This window comes from Salvelinus alpinus, chromosome 2 (assembly GCF_045679555.1).
Source record: "Salvelinus alpinus chromosome 2, SLU_Salpinus.1, whole genome shotgun sequence".
NCBI lineage: Eukaryota > Metazoa > Chordata > Actinopteri > Salmoniformes > Salmonidae > Salvelinus > Salvelinus alpinus.
The window spans coordinates 94,182,664-94,201,437 of NC_092087.1; the positions used below are offsets into that span (position 1 = coordinate 94,182,664).

The 18,774-nt window shown below is 40.4% G+C and overlaps 2 protein-coding genes across 5 annotated transcripts in view; both read right to left on the minus strand.

Moving 5' to 3' along the window:
- LOC139541781 (adhesion G protein-coupled receptor L1-like) overlaps positions 1 to 4,806 on the minus strand; it is an 83,008-nt gene extending 78,202 nt beyond the window's left edge. The window contains exon 1 of the mRNA XM_071346727.1: positions 3,734 to 4,806. The gene's annotated coding sequence lies outside the window, so the exon portion shown is untranslated. The remainder of the gene's footprint in view (positions 1 to 3,733) is intronic.
- Positions 4,807 to 5,101: 295 nt separating this feature from the next.
- Positions 5,102 to 18,774, minus strand: part of LOC139545488 (NACHT, LRR and PYD domains-containing protein 3-like) — a 33,679-nt gene continuing 20,006 nt past the window's right edge. For all 4 annotated transcript variants that reach the window (XM_071353316.1, XM_071353306.1, XM_071353335.1 and 1 more), the window contains 8 exons: positions 16,553 to 18,347; positions 11,534 to 11,764; positions 11,106 to 11,279; positions 9,033 to 9,212; positions 8,125 to 8,298; positions 7,693 to 7,866; positions 7,553 to 7,602; positions 5,102 to 7,419 (listed from right to left, as the gene is read on the minus strand). In XM_071353316.1, the coding sequence (XP_071209417.1) occupies positions 6,839 to 7,419; positions 7,553 to 7,602; positions 7,693 to 7,866; positions 8,125 to 8,298; positions 9,033 to 9,212; positions 11,106 to 11,279; positions 11,534 to 11,764; positions 16,553 to 18,347 (3,359 nt within the window). In that variant the 3' untranslated portion in view covers positions 5,102 to 6,838. The remainder of the gene's footprint in view (positions 7,420 to 7,552; positions 7,603 to 7,692; positions 7,867 to 8,124; positions 8,299 to 9,032; positions 9,213 to 11,105; positions 11,280 to 11,533; positions 11,765 to 16,552; positions 18,348 to 18,774) is intronic.

Consider the following 18,774-nt stretch of genomic DNA (forward strand, 5'->3'; position numbering starts at 1 on the left):
CCGGCCATATTCAACGGGTGTTGTACACAACGTTATCTAATGAGCCAGCCACCTAACTAGTTAGCTAGTTAAACAACAATGAACAAAGTGTCAACAATGCCACAGTGCTGTTAGCTAATCAACCATGTTCAGTGTTAGCTAGCTAACGTTAGGCTCTAACTAGAAAAGCAAACGGCTCTGGGAAATAAATAATAACATCAGCTAGGGAGCCAGCCAGCTAACGTTAGTTAGCTACCAGCTAGCTAACAGGAGCTTGAAATGATTCCACTTTCTGTCAAAATTAGAAACGTGTAATATCTGAAAATGTAGCTAGCTAACGCTAGACTATCTTACCTGGATACATAAATCATCATGCATGATGGACAGCTAGCATTCCCTGTCAGGAATGCAATACCACAGTTGTCATAGTTTGAAGATGTAATCCGGAGACAGGTGTTTTCTCCATCTCTTTGGCTATCATACTTGAATTCCACTGATTTCAAAACTTGATCCTCCAGAAAGTGGAGAGCAACATTTATGCAGCTCCACTACACAATACATTTTTTTTAAAGCCGCGATCGGCAGGATTACCAACACAGACTGACCAATCTGAACTCCTCTCTCGGCATGTCCAGCCCACTCATTATACCAATCATGGCTAGTGGGAAGGTTGCTGACTTTTTCTGTGGCTTAAACAACAAGGCTCGTAATTTAACAATTGTATTTGTATTTACAGATGGAATACAAGTTTGTTATTTAGGCACATGACAGTTCACATGTTCGAGAAGGCAATACTGCCAAAAAAAACACATTTTAATAAAAAAAAAAAAATTACGTTCAAACGGCTCTCCTGTGAAGCCGTGATTTGCGACATATGCCTAGTTTCCTGAATCGGGTCACATTTGGTTGGGTCTAATTGTGTTGCTGTCCTGGGGCTCTGTTTGCTTCCTTTTAGATGGTTTCAGAATTTAACGTCTCTTTTCTGGATTTTGATAATTAGCAGATTGCATGCAGAATTCTGGGAAAACAGAATTTGTGCAGAGTGTCAATTTGATGTTTGTCCCATTTTGTGAATTCTTGGTTGGTGAGCGGACCCCAGACCTCACAACCATGAAGGGCAATGGGTTTTATAACTGAATGAAGTATTTTTAGCCAGATCCTAATTGGTACGTCGAATTTGATGTTCCTTTTAATGTCGTAGAAGGCCCTTCTTGCCTTGTTTCTCAAATCGTTCACAGCTTTGTGGAAGTTACCTGTGGTGCTGATGTTTAGGCCGAGGTACGTATAGATTTTGTTTGACCTACGAGTCTGTTGTTTATGATATTGAAGCGGATTGTCACGACTTCCACCGAAGGTGGTTCCTCTCCCTGTTCGGGCGGTGCTCGGTGGTCGGCGTCGCCGGGCCTACTAGCCATTTCTTTTTCTGTTAGTTTTGTCTTTGGTTCTTTCACACATGGTTTCATTTGCTTTAATTTCTGTGTGTATAATTACCCCTGTTGCCTGCTTAGGTTTGTGCGTGATTATTCGTGTTGCTTGTTGAGGTTGTGCCTGTGTATTTTCACGTATTATACCGCGTGTGTGTAAGTTCTAGGAGCGTTGTTTTTCCCTCCTTCCGTGAGTAACTGGTTTCTCTTTTGCCGAGAGCGTTTATTTTGGTATTGTACCTGACCTTTATGTTTTTGTGGACTTGCCTATTAAAAAACGCTACTCGGACATCTCTGCTCTCCTGCGCTTGACTCCTTCACCTACATCTAGACACAATATCGTAACAATGGTAGTTATTGAGGTCAAATTTGTCTCCACCTTTGTGGATTGGGGTGATCAGTACTTGGTTCCAAATATTGGGGAATATGCCAGAGCTGAGGATGATGTTAAAGAGTTTAAGTATAGCAATTGGAATTTGTGGTCTGTGTATTTTATCATTTTCATTGAGGATACCATCAATACCACAGGCCTTTTAGGGGTTGGAGGGTTTGAATTTTGTCTTGTAGTTCATTCCATGTAATTGTAGAATCCAGTGGGCTCTGGTAGTCTTTAGTAGTTGATTCTAAGACTTGTATTTGATCATGTATATGTTGTTGATGTTTATTCTTTGTTAAAGAGCCAAAAATATTGGAGAAGTGGTTTATCCGTACATCTCTGTTTTGGATAGATAATTCTTTGTGTTGTTTGTTTAGTGTTTTCCAATTTTCCCAGAAGTGGATCGATTCAATGGATCCTTCAGTTACATTGAGCTGATTTCTGACGTGCTGTTCCTTCTTTTTCCATAGTGTATTTCTGTATTGTTTTGGTGATTCACCATAGTGAAAGCGTAGGCTCAGGTTTTCTGGGTCTCTATGTTTTTGGTTGGAAAGGTTTCTCAATTTCTTTCTTAGGTTTTTTATTCTTCATCAAACCATTTGCAATTGTTGTTAATTTTCTCCGGTTGTTGGCTTGAAATTGTTAGATTTGATAGGGAAGCTGAGAGATCAAATATACTGATTAGGTTTACTACTGCCATGATCAGGTTTTCTACTGCCAAATTTACACCTTGACCATTAAAGTGAAATGTTTTGTCCAGGAAGTTGTCTAAATGGGATTGAATTTATTGTTTTTTGGTAGGTTTCCACACTACATTCCTTCCATCTATAGCATTTCTTAATATTATGCAGTTCCTTTGGCTTTGATGCCTCATGATTAACTATTGCTCTGTTGAAGTAGACTGTGATTTTGCTGTGATCTGACAGGGGTGTCAGTAGGCTGATAGTGAACGGTCTGAGAGACTCTGGGTTGAGGTCAGTGATAAAGTAATCTACAGTACTACTGCCAAGGGATGAGCTGTAGGTGTACCTACCGTAAAATTCCCTTCGAAGCCAGCCATTGACTATGTATAGACCCAGCGTTCACTTTACATTCTGTTTATAATCTCTTTGTCAACTGGTCTTTACTTCTCCCCAGTGATCCCTCTTTCCACCATCATAGTCCCCAGTCAAAACATACTGACACACACACACACACACACACACACACACCCATGCTCCCTACAGAATACCAACACAGAGGAGAGACAAACAGAGACAGACAAAAATAACACACTCTTCAAAGAGTTGGAACACAATCATCACACACACACACGCACTGACACACAACATACATAGAAACACACACGCATGCACGAACACACACACACACACATTGATTTGAAATTTGATTAGAATGCATTTGAAAATCATTGGGACAGGAATGTGAGTGATTCACCAGTCAGTGAGACAGCCTGTCAGTAAGCAGCCAGTCAGTGAGACAGCCTGTTAGTGAGACAGCCTGTCAGTAAGCAGCCTGTCAGTAAGCAGCCAGTCAGTGAGACAGCCTGTCAGTAAGCAGCCTGTCAGTAAGCAGCCAGTCAGTGAGACAGCCTGTCAGTAAGCAGCCAGTCAGTAAGCAGCCAGTCAGTAAGCAAACCCCCTACTATCACTCTCATCATCCTGCTGTCTGTTTCTCAGAAGAGAGAAAGAGGGGGAGATTCTAAATGCCCGTTGGAGTGTTCCATGGTGCATTAAAACAACTCACACACAGCAGGAGACGCCACTAGTCAACATGTGTATGACACACACACACGCACACACACACACACGCGCGAGTGTACATGCATGCGCCATATTGACAGGCCAAACCGTAGCCTAAGTCTTATATGTGTGGGTGTGTGTTTTTTGTGTGATTGTACAGACCAAACCGTTCTTCATAAATGCACCCTACCGTCGCCATTATTCCCGCTTACCTCGAACGCTCGAGTCTCCCTCCTCCTCCTCCTCTTTCGTTCACTGCGTCTCCGCCTTCATCCCGCCTCTCCTCTTCTCTCCTCCGGTCCCCCAATCTTTCCCTCCCGTTGTTTATTCTCGGTTCTCGCTCCCTCTCCTCCTTGCCGATGCAGTAAAAATAAGCCCGTGTAATAGGCGACCCGGTTGCTCCCGGGCGAGGCCACGCGCACCGTGTGTGTGAGAGCGAGATGGAATAAAGAAGGGAGTCAACCGATCCCTGACGTGGAAATTATCCGACAACGCGAGCGTATCCTCCTCGACGAAAAACACACCACATGAGGAAACACAAGCCACTTTAGCGTTACACATACACTCAATCTCCCCTAATAGGACTCCACCGTCTTTCCCGCTGTTGCACGTCACGTTGCACTAAAGTAGCTTATTATAATGCTATTTCCCTCGGGTTCCTATGGCGATGACTGTAGCCTATTCTACAGGCTAGTCCAGTTGGATGACAAATACAAACGTACAGATATAACACATAGCAAATGGAAGTCATATTATATTATATTATCTTTCGTCGATTCCAGTCAAAATGCAGTCGCACTGTTGAGGCTGGGCGATTGGCCAATGTAAAACGTTTCAGTAGCGCATAGCCTAGTAGGCTACAGCATCCTTCCTCTCTCTAGCCTGGAATGCGGTGGGCTCCAAGATTACACACGGATAGATATTATCCAGCACATTTAAAGAATGTAGGCCTGAAAGTCCGTAATGCTCCATAAACCTCGCGACAGAATAGAGTTGATATGACCGACGATCGAATGTATGGAATCGTTAGATACCCTAGCGTAATAGCGGAAAGTAACGTACGCACTGTTTCTCAATGGCACCGATTTTCCGTTAAACGCGGCCTCGTCTAGCTCTGTCTCGCTCGCTCGCTCTCCCCGCTCTCGCTTTCTCTCCCTCTCTCTCCCTCTCTCTCGCTCTCTCTCTTATCTTAATCAAACCAACAAAATTACACTTTCACATAGGCCTAGTGGTAATCAGACAGTATAGGCTCTAATTGTAGTCTATGACACAAAGTTATTATTATTATTATTTTAAAACGGTAATATTTATCAAGATTGAATCAAGGAGTCAGGAGAACCTAACCAATCCAATGCAAATCATATGTAATAGCAGTTAAAGAGCTCGTTACAAACACCAGACGTGTTGTAGCCCACAGGTCACATACAGTATGTTGGCCTGTACTGTATATGCTGCCTTCAGTATTCACGCCCGTTGACTTATTCCACATTTTCTTATGTAACAGCCTGAATTTAAAATGGATTCAATTGATATTTTGTGTCAGTGATCTACACACAATGCCCCATAATGTCAACGTGGAATTTTGTTTGTGGGATTTTATTTTATTAACAAATAAAATGAAAAGCTGAAATGTCTTGAGTCAATAAGTATTCAACCTCTTTGTTATGGCAAGACTATATAAGTTCAGAAGTAAAAAATGTGCTTAACAAATCACATAATTAGTTGCATGGACTCATTCCGTTAACATGCTTTCCGATTGACTACACCATCTCTGTACCTCACACATACAATTATCTGCTGGGTCCCTCAATTTCAAGCACAGATTCAACTACAATGACCAGGGAGGTTTTTCAATGCCTCACAAAGAAGGGCACCAATTGGTAGATATGTGTATAAAAAAAAGCAGCTGCTGAATATCCCTTTGAGCATGGTGAAGTTACTAATTACACTTTGGAAGGTGTATCAATACACCCAGTCACTACAAAGATACAGGCATCCTTCCCGAACTCAGTTGCCGGAGAGGAAGGAAACTGCTCAGGGATTTCACCATGAGGACAATGGTGATTTTAAAACAGCTACATGGTTGAATGGTTGTGATATGAGAAAACCGAGGTTGGATCAACAACATTGTAGTTACTCCACAATACTAACCTAAATGACAGAGTGAAACGAAGGAAGCCTGTACAGAATAAAAAAAGATTCCAAAACATGCATCCTGTTTGTAACAAAGGCACTAAAAACATACTGCATAAAATGTGGCAAAGAAATTAACTTTTTGTCCTGAATACAAAGCATTATCTTTGGGGCAAATCCAACACAACACATCACTGAGTACCACTCTTCATATTTTCAAGCATGATGGTGTCTGCATCATGTTATGAGTATGTTTGTCATCAGCAAGGAGTAAGGCATTTTATAGGATAAAAAGTTGTTACCAAGATGACATTGAATGTTCCTGAGTGGCCTAATTACAGTTTTGACTTAAATCCGCTTAAAAATCTATGGCAAGACTTGATAATAGCTGTCTAACAATGATCAACAACCAATTTGACAGAGCTTGAATAATTGAACAAATAATAATGGTAAAATATTGAACAATCCAGGTGTGCAAAGCTCTTAGAGACTTACCCAAAAAGACTCACAGCTGTACTCGCTGCCAACGGTGCTTCAACAAAGTATTGACTCAGTGGTGTGAATACATATATCTGAAGTCAGGATCACCGTTGACAAAATGTTTCTGTTACAATGTCCATATCTGAAGTCAGGATCACCGTTGACAAAATGTTTCTGTTACAATGTCCATATCTGAAGTCATGATCACTGTCAACAACATTTATCTGTTACAATGTCCATATCTGTAGTCATGATCACTGTCAACAACATTTATCTGTTACAATGTCCATATCTGTAGTCATGATCACTGTCAACAACATTTATCTGTTACAATGTCCATATCTGAAGTCATGATCACTGTCAACAACATTTATCTGTTACAATGTCCATATCTGTAGTCATGATAACTGTCAACAACATTGATCTGTTACAATGTCCATATCTGTAGTCATGATCACTGTCAACAACATTTATCTGTTACAATGTCCATATCTGTAGTCATGATCACTGTCAACAACATTTATCTGTTACAATGTCCATATCTGTAGTCATGATCACTGTCAACAACATTTATCTGTTACAATGTCCATATCTGTAGTCATGATCACTGTCAACAACACCCTATCATGTCACATGGTTGGGTTAGAACAGGAGTGTGACTGTGTTTCCATGGATACCCAGGTGTTCATCCAGGACACAGGAGACTACACTACCTGGATCAGGGACACTGAAGAGCCCTCCTCATTAGAAACACCAAACCCTGGGTAGAGGGGCTCAGTGAATATGGTCTGGAATGTGTACAGGTGGGTCATTGTGTCAGAGTAGATCTCATAGAAGGAAAGCGTGCCGACCGGCCAGTCCAGAAACACTCCTACTCTGAGGCGTGGAGTGGAGGAGGACAGGTCTCTCTGGGGTTGAGGAGGGTTGATGAGGTGTGGAGCATGTATAGTAGTATATTCACTATTGTGGAGGGCACCGTAATGATTCCCACGGCAGGCCAGACGCCAGGACTTGTTATTGTATCCAAAGTCACTGGCAGAACCATCTTCTTTTCTGTTGATGCCTTTATATGTCACTCCTATGTCAGCCAGCCCGCTCCACTCGACCTCCCAGTAACAGCGCCCAGTCAGACCCTCTCTACACAACACCTGGGCGTACATATCCAATCTCTCTGGCTGATTGGGATACGGCTGCTTCTCTTTAACCCTCTCCACCCTTCTGTTCCCCTCAGACAGAGAGAGGTTTCTGTGTGCTGTGTTTGGGTCCAGTGTGAGATCACAGGCATCTGCAGACAAAGAGGACAAGTTAGAGGAGAGGGAATTGGCTAGAATTTGTTAGAATGTGTGTGTGTTTAATTATACGCTTGTTTGTCAAATGTATTGGTCAATAAACTGATTCCTTATAACTAACACCCTTACATGTCTTCATCAGCTGTGATTTAACCCAGATATCTTCATTATGGTCCACACTGTGGGAGAGACAGAGGAACAGACAGAGTGAGTGACACCCAGTCTGTGTATGTATACAACAATATAATTTTCACAGTAACTGTACTAACTTGAGTTTCTCCAGTCTACAGTGTGGATCCTCCAGTCTATCAGAGAGCAGCTTCACTCCAGAGTCTCCTGGGTGATTGAAGCTCAGGTCCAGTTCTCTCAGGTGGGAGGGGTTTGACCTCAGAGCTGAAGCCAGAGAAGCACAGCCTTCCTCTGTGACTCTACAGAATGACAGCCTGCAGAGAGAGATCATCATGATTTTACAACAGGACTGCTGCCCTCTAGTGGTGATAGCTGATACACAGTATATACATATTTCCAATAAAACCAATACTGTTTCTAAATAATAACCACAGTTTCTCTAGTTCACAATGTGGGTCCCCACTTAACACAGTATTTCACTTATTGGTTGAGCTAATTTAATGGCTACTGTAATGATGTTGTGCTTTGACACATCATCTTTGTATTGAGCAGGTATCTTTCTAAGTACAAACTTCAGTTTCTGTAGTTGACAGTGTGGATTCCCCAGTCCAGCAGAGAGCAGCTTCACTCCTGAATCCTGCAGGTCATTGTGACTCAGATCCAGCTCTCTCAGGTGAGAGGAGTTTGAGCTGAGAGCTGAGGCCAACGCTTCACACCCTTTATCTGTCAGATAACATCCGTTCAGCCTAAAGGGGATAATATATTGCAACATGATGAGTAACAAGCAAACAACTTTGAAAAGAACATTAGAAAAAACATTAAAGACAAAACAAACACATCCATTAAATCAGGCTAATCAATTTAAATCCATTATTGGCAAAGAAAGCATCCAAGGGCAGTGAACAACAAAAGTTTTAGTCTGCTAGTGTTAATATGCAGTTATACCTGTTGTAGGTATGACTCTTTGGACCAGGCTTCCAAGTAAAAGCAAAAGTTACCAAGAGAAAATGTATCTGAATATGCTCTCGGGTGACAATTTGACCTTTACAAACTGTCCAACAATCAATGAGTTCTTGTCATGTGACAAACCCTGCCAAAGTACTGACCTCAGTGTCTGTAGTTTACAGTGTAGATACTGACCTCAGTGTCTGTAGTTTACAGTGTAGATACTGACCTCAGTGTCTGTAGTTTACGGTGTAGATACTGACCTCAGTGTCTGTAGTTTACAGTGTAGATACTGACCTCAGTGTCTGTAGTTTACAGTGTAGATACTGACCTCAGTGTCTGTAGTTTACAGTGTAGATACTGACCTCGGTGTCTGTAGTTTACAGTATAGATACTGATCTCAGTGTCTGTAGTTTACAGTGTAGATACTGACCTCAGTGTCTGTAGTTTACAGTGTAGATACTGACCTCAGTGTCTGTAGTTTCCAGTGTAGATACTGACCTCAGTGTCTGTAGTTTACAGTGTAGATACTGACCTCAGTGTCTGTAGTTTACAGTGTGGATGTTTCAGAGCAGTAAAGAGTTCCCTCCCACCATCGTCAGACAGTCCACTGTTCCTCAGGTCCAGGCCCAGTTCTCTCAGAGACGAGTCTGCTGATTGGAGAACGGAGGCCAGTGATCCCCAGTTGTCCTCAGAGATTCTAAAGCTAGCCAGTCTGTAGAAACAGAGATAATATCACTCATAAAGATGTAGTGCATATACAAAATAGAACCTGGTTGTTTTCCCCACACTAAAACAGTTTATTTTTTAAACATATGACACATAACAGCATTATTCAGAACCTGTCCTGTCAGATGGTAACACATTTAGTACATCAACTCTTAGTGAGGTCTGGTATGTAGTTATGTCTGTAGGTATGTAGTCATATCTGTAGGTATGTAGTCATGTATGTAGGCATGTAGTCATGTCTGTAGGTATGTAGTCATGTCTGTAGGTATGTAGTCATGTCTGTAGGTATGTAGTCATGTCTGTAGGTATGTAGTCATGTCTGTAGGTATGTAGTCATATATGTAGGTATGTAGTCATATATGTAGGTATGTAGTCATAAACATTTACATTTAAGTCATTTAGCAGACGCTCTTATCCAGAGCGACTTACAAATTGGTGCATTCACCTTATGACATCCAATGTAGGTATGTAGTCATGTCTGTAGGTATGTAGTCATATGTAGGTATGTAGTCATATATGAAGGTATGTAGTCATAAATGTAGGTATGTAGTCATGTCTGTAGGTATGTAGTCAAATCTGTAGGTATGTAGTCATGTCTGTAGGTATGTAGTCATGTCTGTAGGTATGTAGTCATGTCTGTAGGTATGTAGTCATGTCTGTCATGTCTGTAGGTATGTAGTCAGACATGAATGCAAATTAATTACTTAAAAATCATACAATGTGATTTTCTGGGTTTTTGTTTTAGATTCCGTCTCTCACAGTTGAAGTGTACCTATGATAAAAATTACAGACCTCTACATGCTTTGTAAGTAGGAAAACCTGCAAAATCAGCAGTGTATCAAATACTTGTTCTCCCCACTGTATGTAGGTATGTAGTCATATCTGTAGGTATGTAGTCATATCTGTAGGTATGTAGTCATATCTGTAGGTATGTAGTCATGTCTGTAGGTATGCCGTCATGTCTGTAGGTATGTAGTCATGTCTGTAGGTATGTAGTCATGTCTATAGGTATGTAGTCATGTCTGTAGGTATGTAGTCATGTCTGTAGGTATGTAGTCATGTCTGTAGGTATGTAGTCATGTCTGTAGGTATGTAGTCATGTCTGTAGGTATGTAGTCATATCTGTAGGTATGTAGTCATATCTGTAGGTATGTAGTCATATCTGTAGGTATGTAGTCATGTCTGTAGGTATGTAGTCATGTCTGTAGGTATGTAGTCATGTCTGTAGGTATGTAGTCATGTCTGTAGGCATGTAGTCATGTCTGTAGGTATGTAGTCATATCTGTAGGTATGTAGTCATATCTGTAGGTATGTAGTCATATCTGTAGGTATGTAGTCATGTCTGTAGGTATGTAGTCATGTCTGTAGGTATGTAGTCATGTCTGTAGGTATGTAGTCATATCTTTAGGTATGTAGTCATGTCTGTAGGTATGTAGTCATATCTGTAGGTATGTAGTCATGTCTGTAGGTATGTAGTCATGTCTGTAGGTATGTAGTCATGTCTGTAGGTATGTAGTCATGTCTGTAGGTATGTAGTCATGTCTGTAGGTATGTAGTCATGTAGTCATGTCTGTAGGTATGTAGTCATGTCTGTAGGTATGCAGTCATGTCTGTAGGTATGTAATGTCTGTAGGTATGTAGTCATGTCTGTAGGTATGTAGTCATGTCTGTAGGTATGCAGTCATGTCTGTAGGTATGTAGTCAAATCTGTAGGTATGTAGTCATATCTGTACGCCTGTGGTCATTAAAATAATTCTAAATGAATAAATCATGTCTGTTCACAGTTAATTATTACAGATAATTTTACTCCAACAAACTGTCCAACAACGCATACATCTTTAGGCTATTGTCATGTGATCAACCCTCCCATAGTACTAACCTCAGTTTGTGTAGTTTACAGTTCTGATGTTTCAGAGAAGCAAAGAGTTCCCTCCCGCCACCATCAGACAGCTTAGTGTCTCTCAGGTCCAGTTCTCTCAGATGTGAGTCCGCTGATTGGAGAGCAGAGAGCAGTAACTCACAGTGCTCTTCAGAGAGTTTATAGCCACCCAGTCTGTAGAAACAGAGACAATAGCACTCATACAGAGTGTGATGTAATGCAGGTCAGGGACACATACCAGCATTATAACACATTTAGCACAGTGAGGTCAACATCTTCCTCAGATAAGTCTGCTGTGTGTGTCTGAAGTTCTGTGAGTGACAAAAACATAATGTTCAAGGCATGATAATTCTAGCCCTACCAACTGTCCAACAATGATTCATCTCTTATAGTTTTCATCATGAGAAGACCTCCTCAATGCTACTGACCTCAGTGTCTCCAGTTTACAGTGTGGATGCTTCAGTGCAGCGAGGACAACAGTCAGCGCAGCAAAGAGAACAGTCAGTCTTGCCTCGTCACCACCACCAGGGTCATCAATACCGTCAGGATCACGCTCCCCGATGTCATCCAGGTGCAGCTCTCTTAGATGTGAGTCTGCTGATTGGAGAATGGAGGCCAGTGATTCGTAGTCCTCCATAGAGAGTTCAAAGCCAATCAGTCTGTAGATACAGAGACAATATAATTCATTAGGGCTGTGATGATACCAGTATCGTGATGTCTTTTCCATGGTAAAAATGAAAACACAAAGCAGACCGAACTCTTTGGTCCTCTAAAAACCTGCTGTATGTGTGGTAGCATGGAAAATAATTAAATGTTTCTCTGGATGACAACATAATGATGTTAGTTACCAACATTAGGGCTGTGTTCCTAAAGAAGTTAAATCCACTTCGTGTTTTGTTTCCTTGCTACGGTAAAGCATTTTTTAAATCGGACACGATGGGTAGATTAACAATTTTTCAAAACTTCTTGGGGTTAGACCCACAGAGAGATAACTGCTCCTTAAAGTAACTAGCTTTGGCCTTCCGGATAGCCTGAGTGCACTTATTTCTCATTTGCCTGAACGAGAGCTAGTCAGCCTGAGTATGCGTGTGCCGAGCCTTTCGTCAAATGTAACTCTGTAAGATCACGATCGAACCAGTGGCTGAACCTGTTTTTAATTCTCATTTTCTTTATGGAGGCGTGTTTGTTAACAATGACACTGAAAATATCATAAAAGAAGGTCCAAGCGTCTTCGACAGAGTGGATCAAGCTGATTCTATAACATTTTACAGAGGACAGTTTATGAAGGAAGGCTTGCTCATTAAAGTTTTTCAGCAAGCGTCTATGACAAATCAGGACAGGTTGTTTCACTTAGCAGCCATTACGAACACAGGCTGTAAAAGAATGATCACTAAGGTCATTACAGAAAACACCAGACTTATACCTATCAGGATTATTTGTGAGGCTAACATCAAGAAGAGTAGCCTTGTCTGGGTGTTTGGAGTAATACTTTGTGGGATTGGTAATAATCTGAGAAAGATTTAGGGAGTCCCATTGCTTGAAGACTTGGCCAGGTGGTTAATGCCCCAGTTTAGGTCACCTAGAAGGACAAATTCAGACTTGGTGTAAGGGGCCAGGAGAGAGCGCAGGGCAGGTAGGGTACAGGCTGGTACTGATGGAGGACAATAGCACCCAGCAACAGTCAAAAAATAGCTATTTGAAAGTTCAATACTTAAAACCAGCAAATCAAATTGTTTGGGTACAGACTTGGTGGAGACAACCGAGCACTGAAGGTGATCCTTGGTAAAGATTGCCACTCCCCCAACTTCGGAAGAGCTGTCTTGCCGAAAAAGGTTATAACCAGAAAGGTTAACATCAGTATTCAAAACACTCATCCTTAACCGCGTCTCAGTAATGACCAACACATCTGAATTGGAGCTCTGAACCCAAACTTTCAATTGATCCAATTGATCCATGCGGTTCTGTAAGGGTGAGGACCATGTTAGGATGTTTGTAAGATGTTCTCAAGACATTTGTTTTACCAGTCGTCAGGACGTCACGCGATGTTCCCAGATAGTCCCAAACCAGTAGAAATATACTAATGAAATGGTATGGGGTTTTTAAAGGAAGTGGTACGCTGTTCAGAATTTTTAAAATTTAAATCCCCACCTGGAACTCACAACCTCTGGATTGAGGTGTTGTAATATTTCTGCTGCACAACAAAGGCCGCAGCAGTCCCCTACACATGAATTACCTATAATACATTTATGCACATTGCAATAGTACCATCTGCACTGCTATTTTAGTTATCCGTTAATCTGATTATTCTCTCATCATTGATTTCATTGACTTATTTCACAAAATGTTTAGGGTTTTCTGTGTAGTTTGTTTAATGTTGGTGGGGTTTTAATGTTGCTCCCGAATCACTATGATAAATATAATGCATTCGGAAAGTATTCAGACCCCTTATCTTTTCCCACATTTTCTTACGTTACAGCCTTATTCTAAGATTGATTAAATTAATTGTTTTCCTCATCAATCTGCAAACAATACCCCATAATGACAAAGCAAAAACAGGTTTTTAGAAATGTTTGCAAACTTATTAAACTTAAAAAACATTTTTACATAAGTATTCAGACCCTTTGCTATGAGACTCAGAATTGTGCTCAGGTGATTCCTGTTTCCATTAATCATCCTTGAGATGGTTCTTCAATTTGATCGGAGTCACACAACCTGGCACACATCTGTCTATATTAGGTCCCACAGTTGACAGTAAATGTCAGAGCAAAAACCAAGCCATGAGGTCAAAGGAATTGTCCGTAGAACTCTGAGACAGGATTGTGTCGAGGCACAGATCTGGGGAAGGGTACCAAACATTTCTGCAGCATTGTAGGTCTCCAAGAACACAGTTGCCTCCATCATTCTAAAATGGAAGAAGTTTGGAACCACCTACTCTTCCTAGAGCTGGCTGCCCGGCAAAACTGAGCAATCAAGAACCCGATGGGAGAAACTTCCAGAAGGACAACCATCTCTGCAGCACTCCACCAATCAGGCCATTATGGTAGAGTGGCCAGACGAAAGCCACTCCTCAGTAAAAGGCACAAGACAGCCAGCTTGGAGTTTGCCAAAAGGCACCTAAAGACTCTCAGACCATGAGAAACAAGATTCTCTGGTCTGATGAAACCATGATTGAACTCTTTGGCCTGAATGCCAAGCATTCAGGCCAAAACCTGGCACCATCCCTACGGTGAAGCATGGTGGTTGCAGCATCATGCTGTGTGCATGTTTTTCAGTGGCAGGGACTGGTTGACTAGTCAGGATCGAGGGAAAGATAAATGGAGCAAAGTATAAAGAGATCCTTTATGAAAACCTGCTCCAGAGCACTCAAGACCTCGGACTGGGGCGAAGGGTCCCCTTCCAACAGGACAACGACCATAAGCACACAGCCAAGACAAAGTAGGAGTGGCTTCGGAACAAGTCTCTGAATGTCCTTGAGTGGCCCAGCCAGAGCCCGGATTTTAACCTGATTGAACATCTCTGAAGAGGCCTGAAAATATGCTCCCCATCCAACTTGACAAAGCTTGAGAGGATCTGCAGAGATGAATGGGAGAAACTCCCCAAATACAGGTGTGCCAAGCTTGTAGCGTCATACCCAAGAAGACTTGAGGCTGTAATCGCTGCCAAAGGTGCTTCAACAAAGTACTGAGTAAAGGGTCTGAATACTTATGTAAATGTGATATTTCCTGTTTTTATATTTAATACAGAAAAAAAAGTGTATTTGCTTTGTCATTATGGGGTATTGTGTGTAGATTGATGAGGGGGAAACAACAATTAAATCCATTTTAGAATAAGGCTGTAACGTAACAAAATGTGGAAAATGTCAAGTAGTCCGAATACTTTTCCTAATGCGCTGTATACCAGTTTTCTTGAGTGTATTTTGAACAATACTGAGATTAACTTTGATGTCCAAAGTGTAGGAATACAGGTGAAATCAGTCATTGGCACAGACAAGGTGGAGTAGCAAGACGATCGGAATGCCGTGAACCAAGAAGTTGTGAGTTCAAATTCAAGTTGAGGATATGTTTTATAATAATTATTGTATAAATAAACATACACAATGTAATCATGTATTTCAAAATGTGTCAAATACATAAGTTGAAAACACTGCTGCTATTTTCGAGACATTCTAATGACTCGTCTTTGTTTGCATTGCATCATCTGGGAAAACCTTGTGGGAATTTGAATCCACATGTGAAAGGTTATTCGATCGTATGTAACATGTGATTTTCCATCAAGACCTTACAGTTTCCCTTCGAAATTCGACTTATTATGGATGAATGTTTATTTTTGACACATTAATTCTGCATGGTTAGATGGTTGAAACAGAAACAACTCAAAGGGTTAAGTTTAGTCATTCATTCCTGGACTTCAAGATTAGGGCTATGGTTTGGTGAAGGCTTAAAACAACATAATAAAAAAAACACGACGCACTATTACCATGAGGTATTACTCTCAATTACTCTCACAGCTTGCTAGAGCGCAGTGTACTCGGGTAGCGCAGTGACGTAAGCAGCGCGCTACAACTCCGAGCGTCATGAGTTCGTGTCACGTGCTGAGAAAAAGTAGTTATTTTTGGAAGAGGAATATATATAATATAATATGTAATATATAATATATATATATAATATAATATGTAATATATAATATATATATATAATATAATATGTAATATATAATATATATATATAATAGAATATGTAATATATAATATATATATATAATAGAATATGTAATATATAATATATATATATAATATAATATGTAATATATAATATATATATATAATATAATATGTAATATATAATATATATATATAATATAATATGTAATATATAATATATATATATAATATAATATGTAATATATAATATATATATATAATATAATATGTAATATATAATATAATATAATATAATATGTAATATATAATATATATATATAATATAATATGTAATATATAATATATATATATAATATAATATGTAATATATAATATATATAATATAATATGTAATATATATATATATAATATAATATGTAATATATAATATATATATATAATATAATATGTAATATATAATATAATATAATATATATAATATATATATATATATACCTATATATATATATCCCTTCCTTCCTATATATCGACATTCTCTAGACTTTTTCAAACACTTCTCGTGTGATGATATTTTACACGAAGTTGATTATTTTTGTCATTGCCGTAAAGGTGAAAGAATACACTAACAATTGGTGGCAATTGAGATCAGCGTGTGGTTGATTTTAGTACATGTTGATGGTATAACGAGATATCAGCTGGTGTTAATTTAGTGGCCCTCATTGGTTGCAATCGGTCTGATATACTTATTGATAGATATTGGTGATTTTGACGTTATGATATTACTTACATGGCCTTTCTGCATTTCCTTACAGCTGGGACCAGTCTCGTACACCCAGGTGACAAGTTGTATGTCCTCAGGTCAATCTCATCCAGCACGGCCTTTGACATCAGCAGTGCGTTGGCCAGTGATGAGAAGTGTGAACCTGAGAGTTCTTTTCCTGTTTGTGTTCCTGACTTCAGGAACTTGTCAATGTCCTCATGTACTGAATCATCTTTCATCTCAGTCAAGCAGATGAGTAGATTGATGTACCTATCAGGTGAAACTTGCTCTACATTTGGCTTCCTGAGGTATTTCTTAATTTCCTTAACAGTCTCTGAGCTGATCTCTGTTTGTGGCAGTAGGTTTTGTAACAGTCTCTGGTTGGATTCTGTTGAGATGCCAACAAGGAAGCGGAGGAACAGGTCCAGGTGTCCATTCTCACTCTTCAAGGCTTTATCCACCATCATCTTCAGCAGCTCATGCAAGGGCAGCTCTGAAGACACATCCCCAATGAAAGACTCCAGGGCCTTGATGTTCTTGCTCACACAGCAGTGGAACACGAACAGAGCAGCAAGGAACTCCTGGAAACTCAGGTGAACAAAGCAGTAAACTTTCTTCCGATACAACCCATACTCTTCTTTCAGAATTTCTGTGCAAAACCCAGAGTACACTGAGGCTTCACTGACATCAATGCCACACTCCTCCAGGTCTTTCTTATAGAATATCAGATTTCCCTTCAACAACTGTTCAAATGCAAGTTGTGCCAGTTTGATAATTATTTCTTTGTTTCTTTCTATGATTATGTCCAGATCTGTCTCCTTTTTCCCATCATACTTCTTGCTTTTCAGGTTTGTCTGAATGAGCAGGAAGTGATTGTACATCTCAGTCCGAGTTGTGATATCTCCACTTTTATCTTCACTCAACATTTGCTCAAGAACCCTAGCAGTAATCCAACAGAAGACTGGTATGTGGCACATGATGTGGAGGCTCCTTGATGTATTAATGTGTGAGATGATTCTCCTGGCCCGGTTCTTATCCTCAACATTCTTCTCAAAGTACTCTTCTTTCTGTTTGTCATTGAACCCTCGTACTTCTGTCACCTTGTTGATGTACTCATGGGGGACCTGATTGGCTGCTGCTGGTCGGGAGGTTATCCAGAGGAGAGCTTCGGGAAGCAGATTCCCCTCAATGAGGTTTGTCATCAACCTGTCAACTGATGATGTCTCAGTTAGATCAGTCAACTTCTTGTTCTGATGAAAACCTAATGGTAGTCTGCTTTCATCCAGACCATCAAAGATGAACATGACTTTGCAGGGATCATATATCTTTGCCTCTTCTATCTCTGTAAGTTCAGGGTGGAAGTAACGCAAAAGTCCATGAAGACTGTACTGGTCATCTTGAATCAGATTCAGCTCTCGGAGTGGGAGCACAAAGATGAAATTAATATCCTGATTAGCCTTTTCTTCTGCCCAGTCGAGGATGAACTTCTGCACAGAGAATGTTTTTCCGATGCCAGCGATGCCCTTCGTCAGCACAGTTCTGATGGGTCTCTGCTTTTCTCTCTCTTCTCCAAGTAAAGGTTTGAAGATGTCATTGCAGTTTATTGGAGTGTCTGTAGATTTTTTTGTCCTGGATGTATATTCAATCTGTCGAATCTCATGTTCGTTATTAACCCCTTCACTCTGTCCTTGTGTGATGTAGAGCTGTGTGTAGATGCTGTTGAGGGGAGTTCTATCCACTGCAGTGCCTTCAAACACGAATCCAAACTTCTTCATCAGACTGGCTTTATGTTTCTCTTTAACTCGTTGTGTGTCGTCATCCACTGGAAAGAACAACACACTTTAAAACGTCAATAAGTAAAGTTACAAGAGAAAGTGTGCCTGAGGAAGTCCAGAAGCATCATCAAGGACACCACAAATCCCAGCCACGAGCTGTTCACTCCCTTACAATCGGGCAAATTGATACCAACATGTTAGAGACAGTTTCTATCTACAAGACTGCTGAACACTTTTACTGGACTGACCACCTGCACTGACTCACGCACACACACAGATATACACTTATCCACACACACACACACACACACACACACACACACACACACACACACACACACACACACACACACACACACACACACACACACACACACACACACACACACACACACACACACACACACACACACACACACACACACACACACACATATCACGCTACACACACATCACAACTGCTTAATTATTATT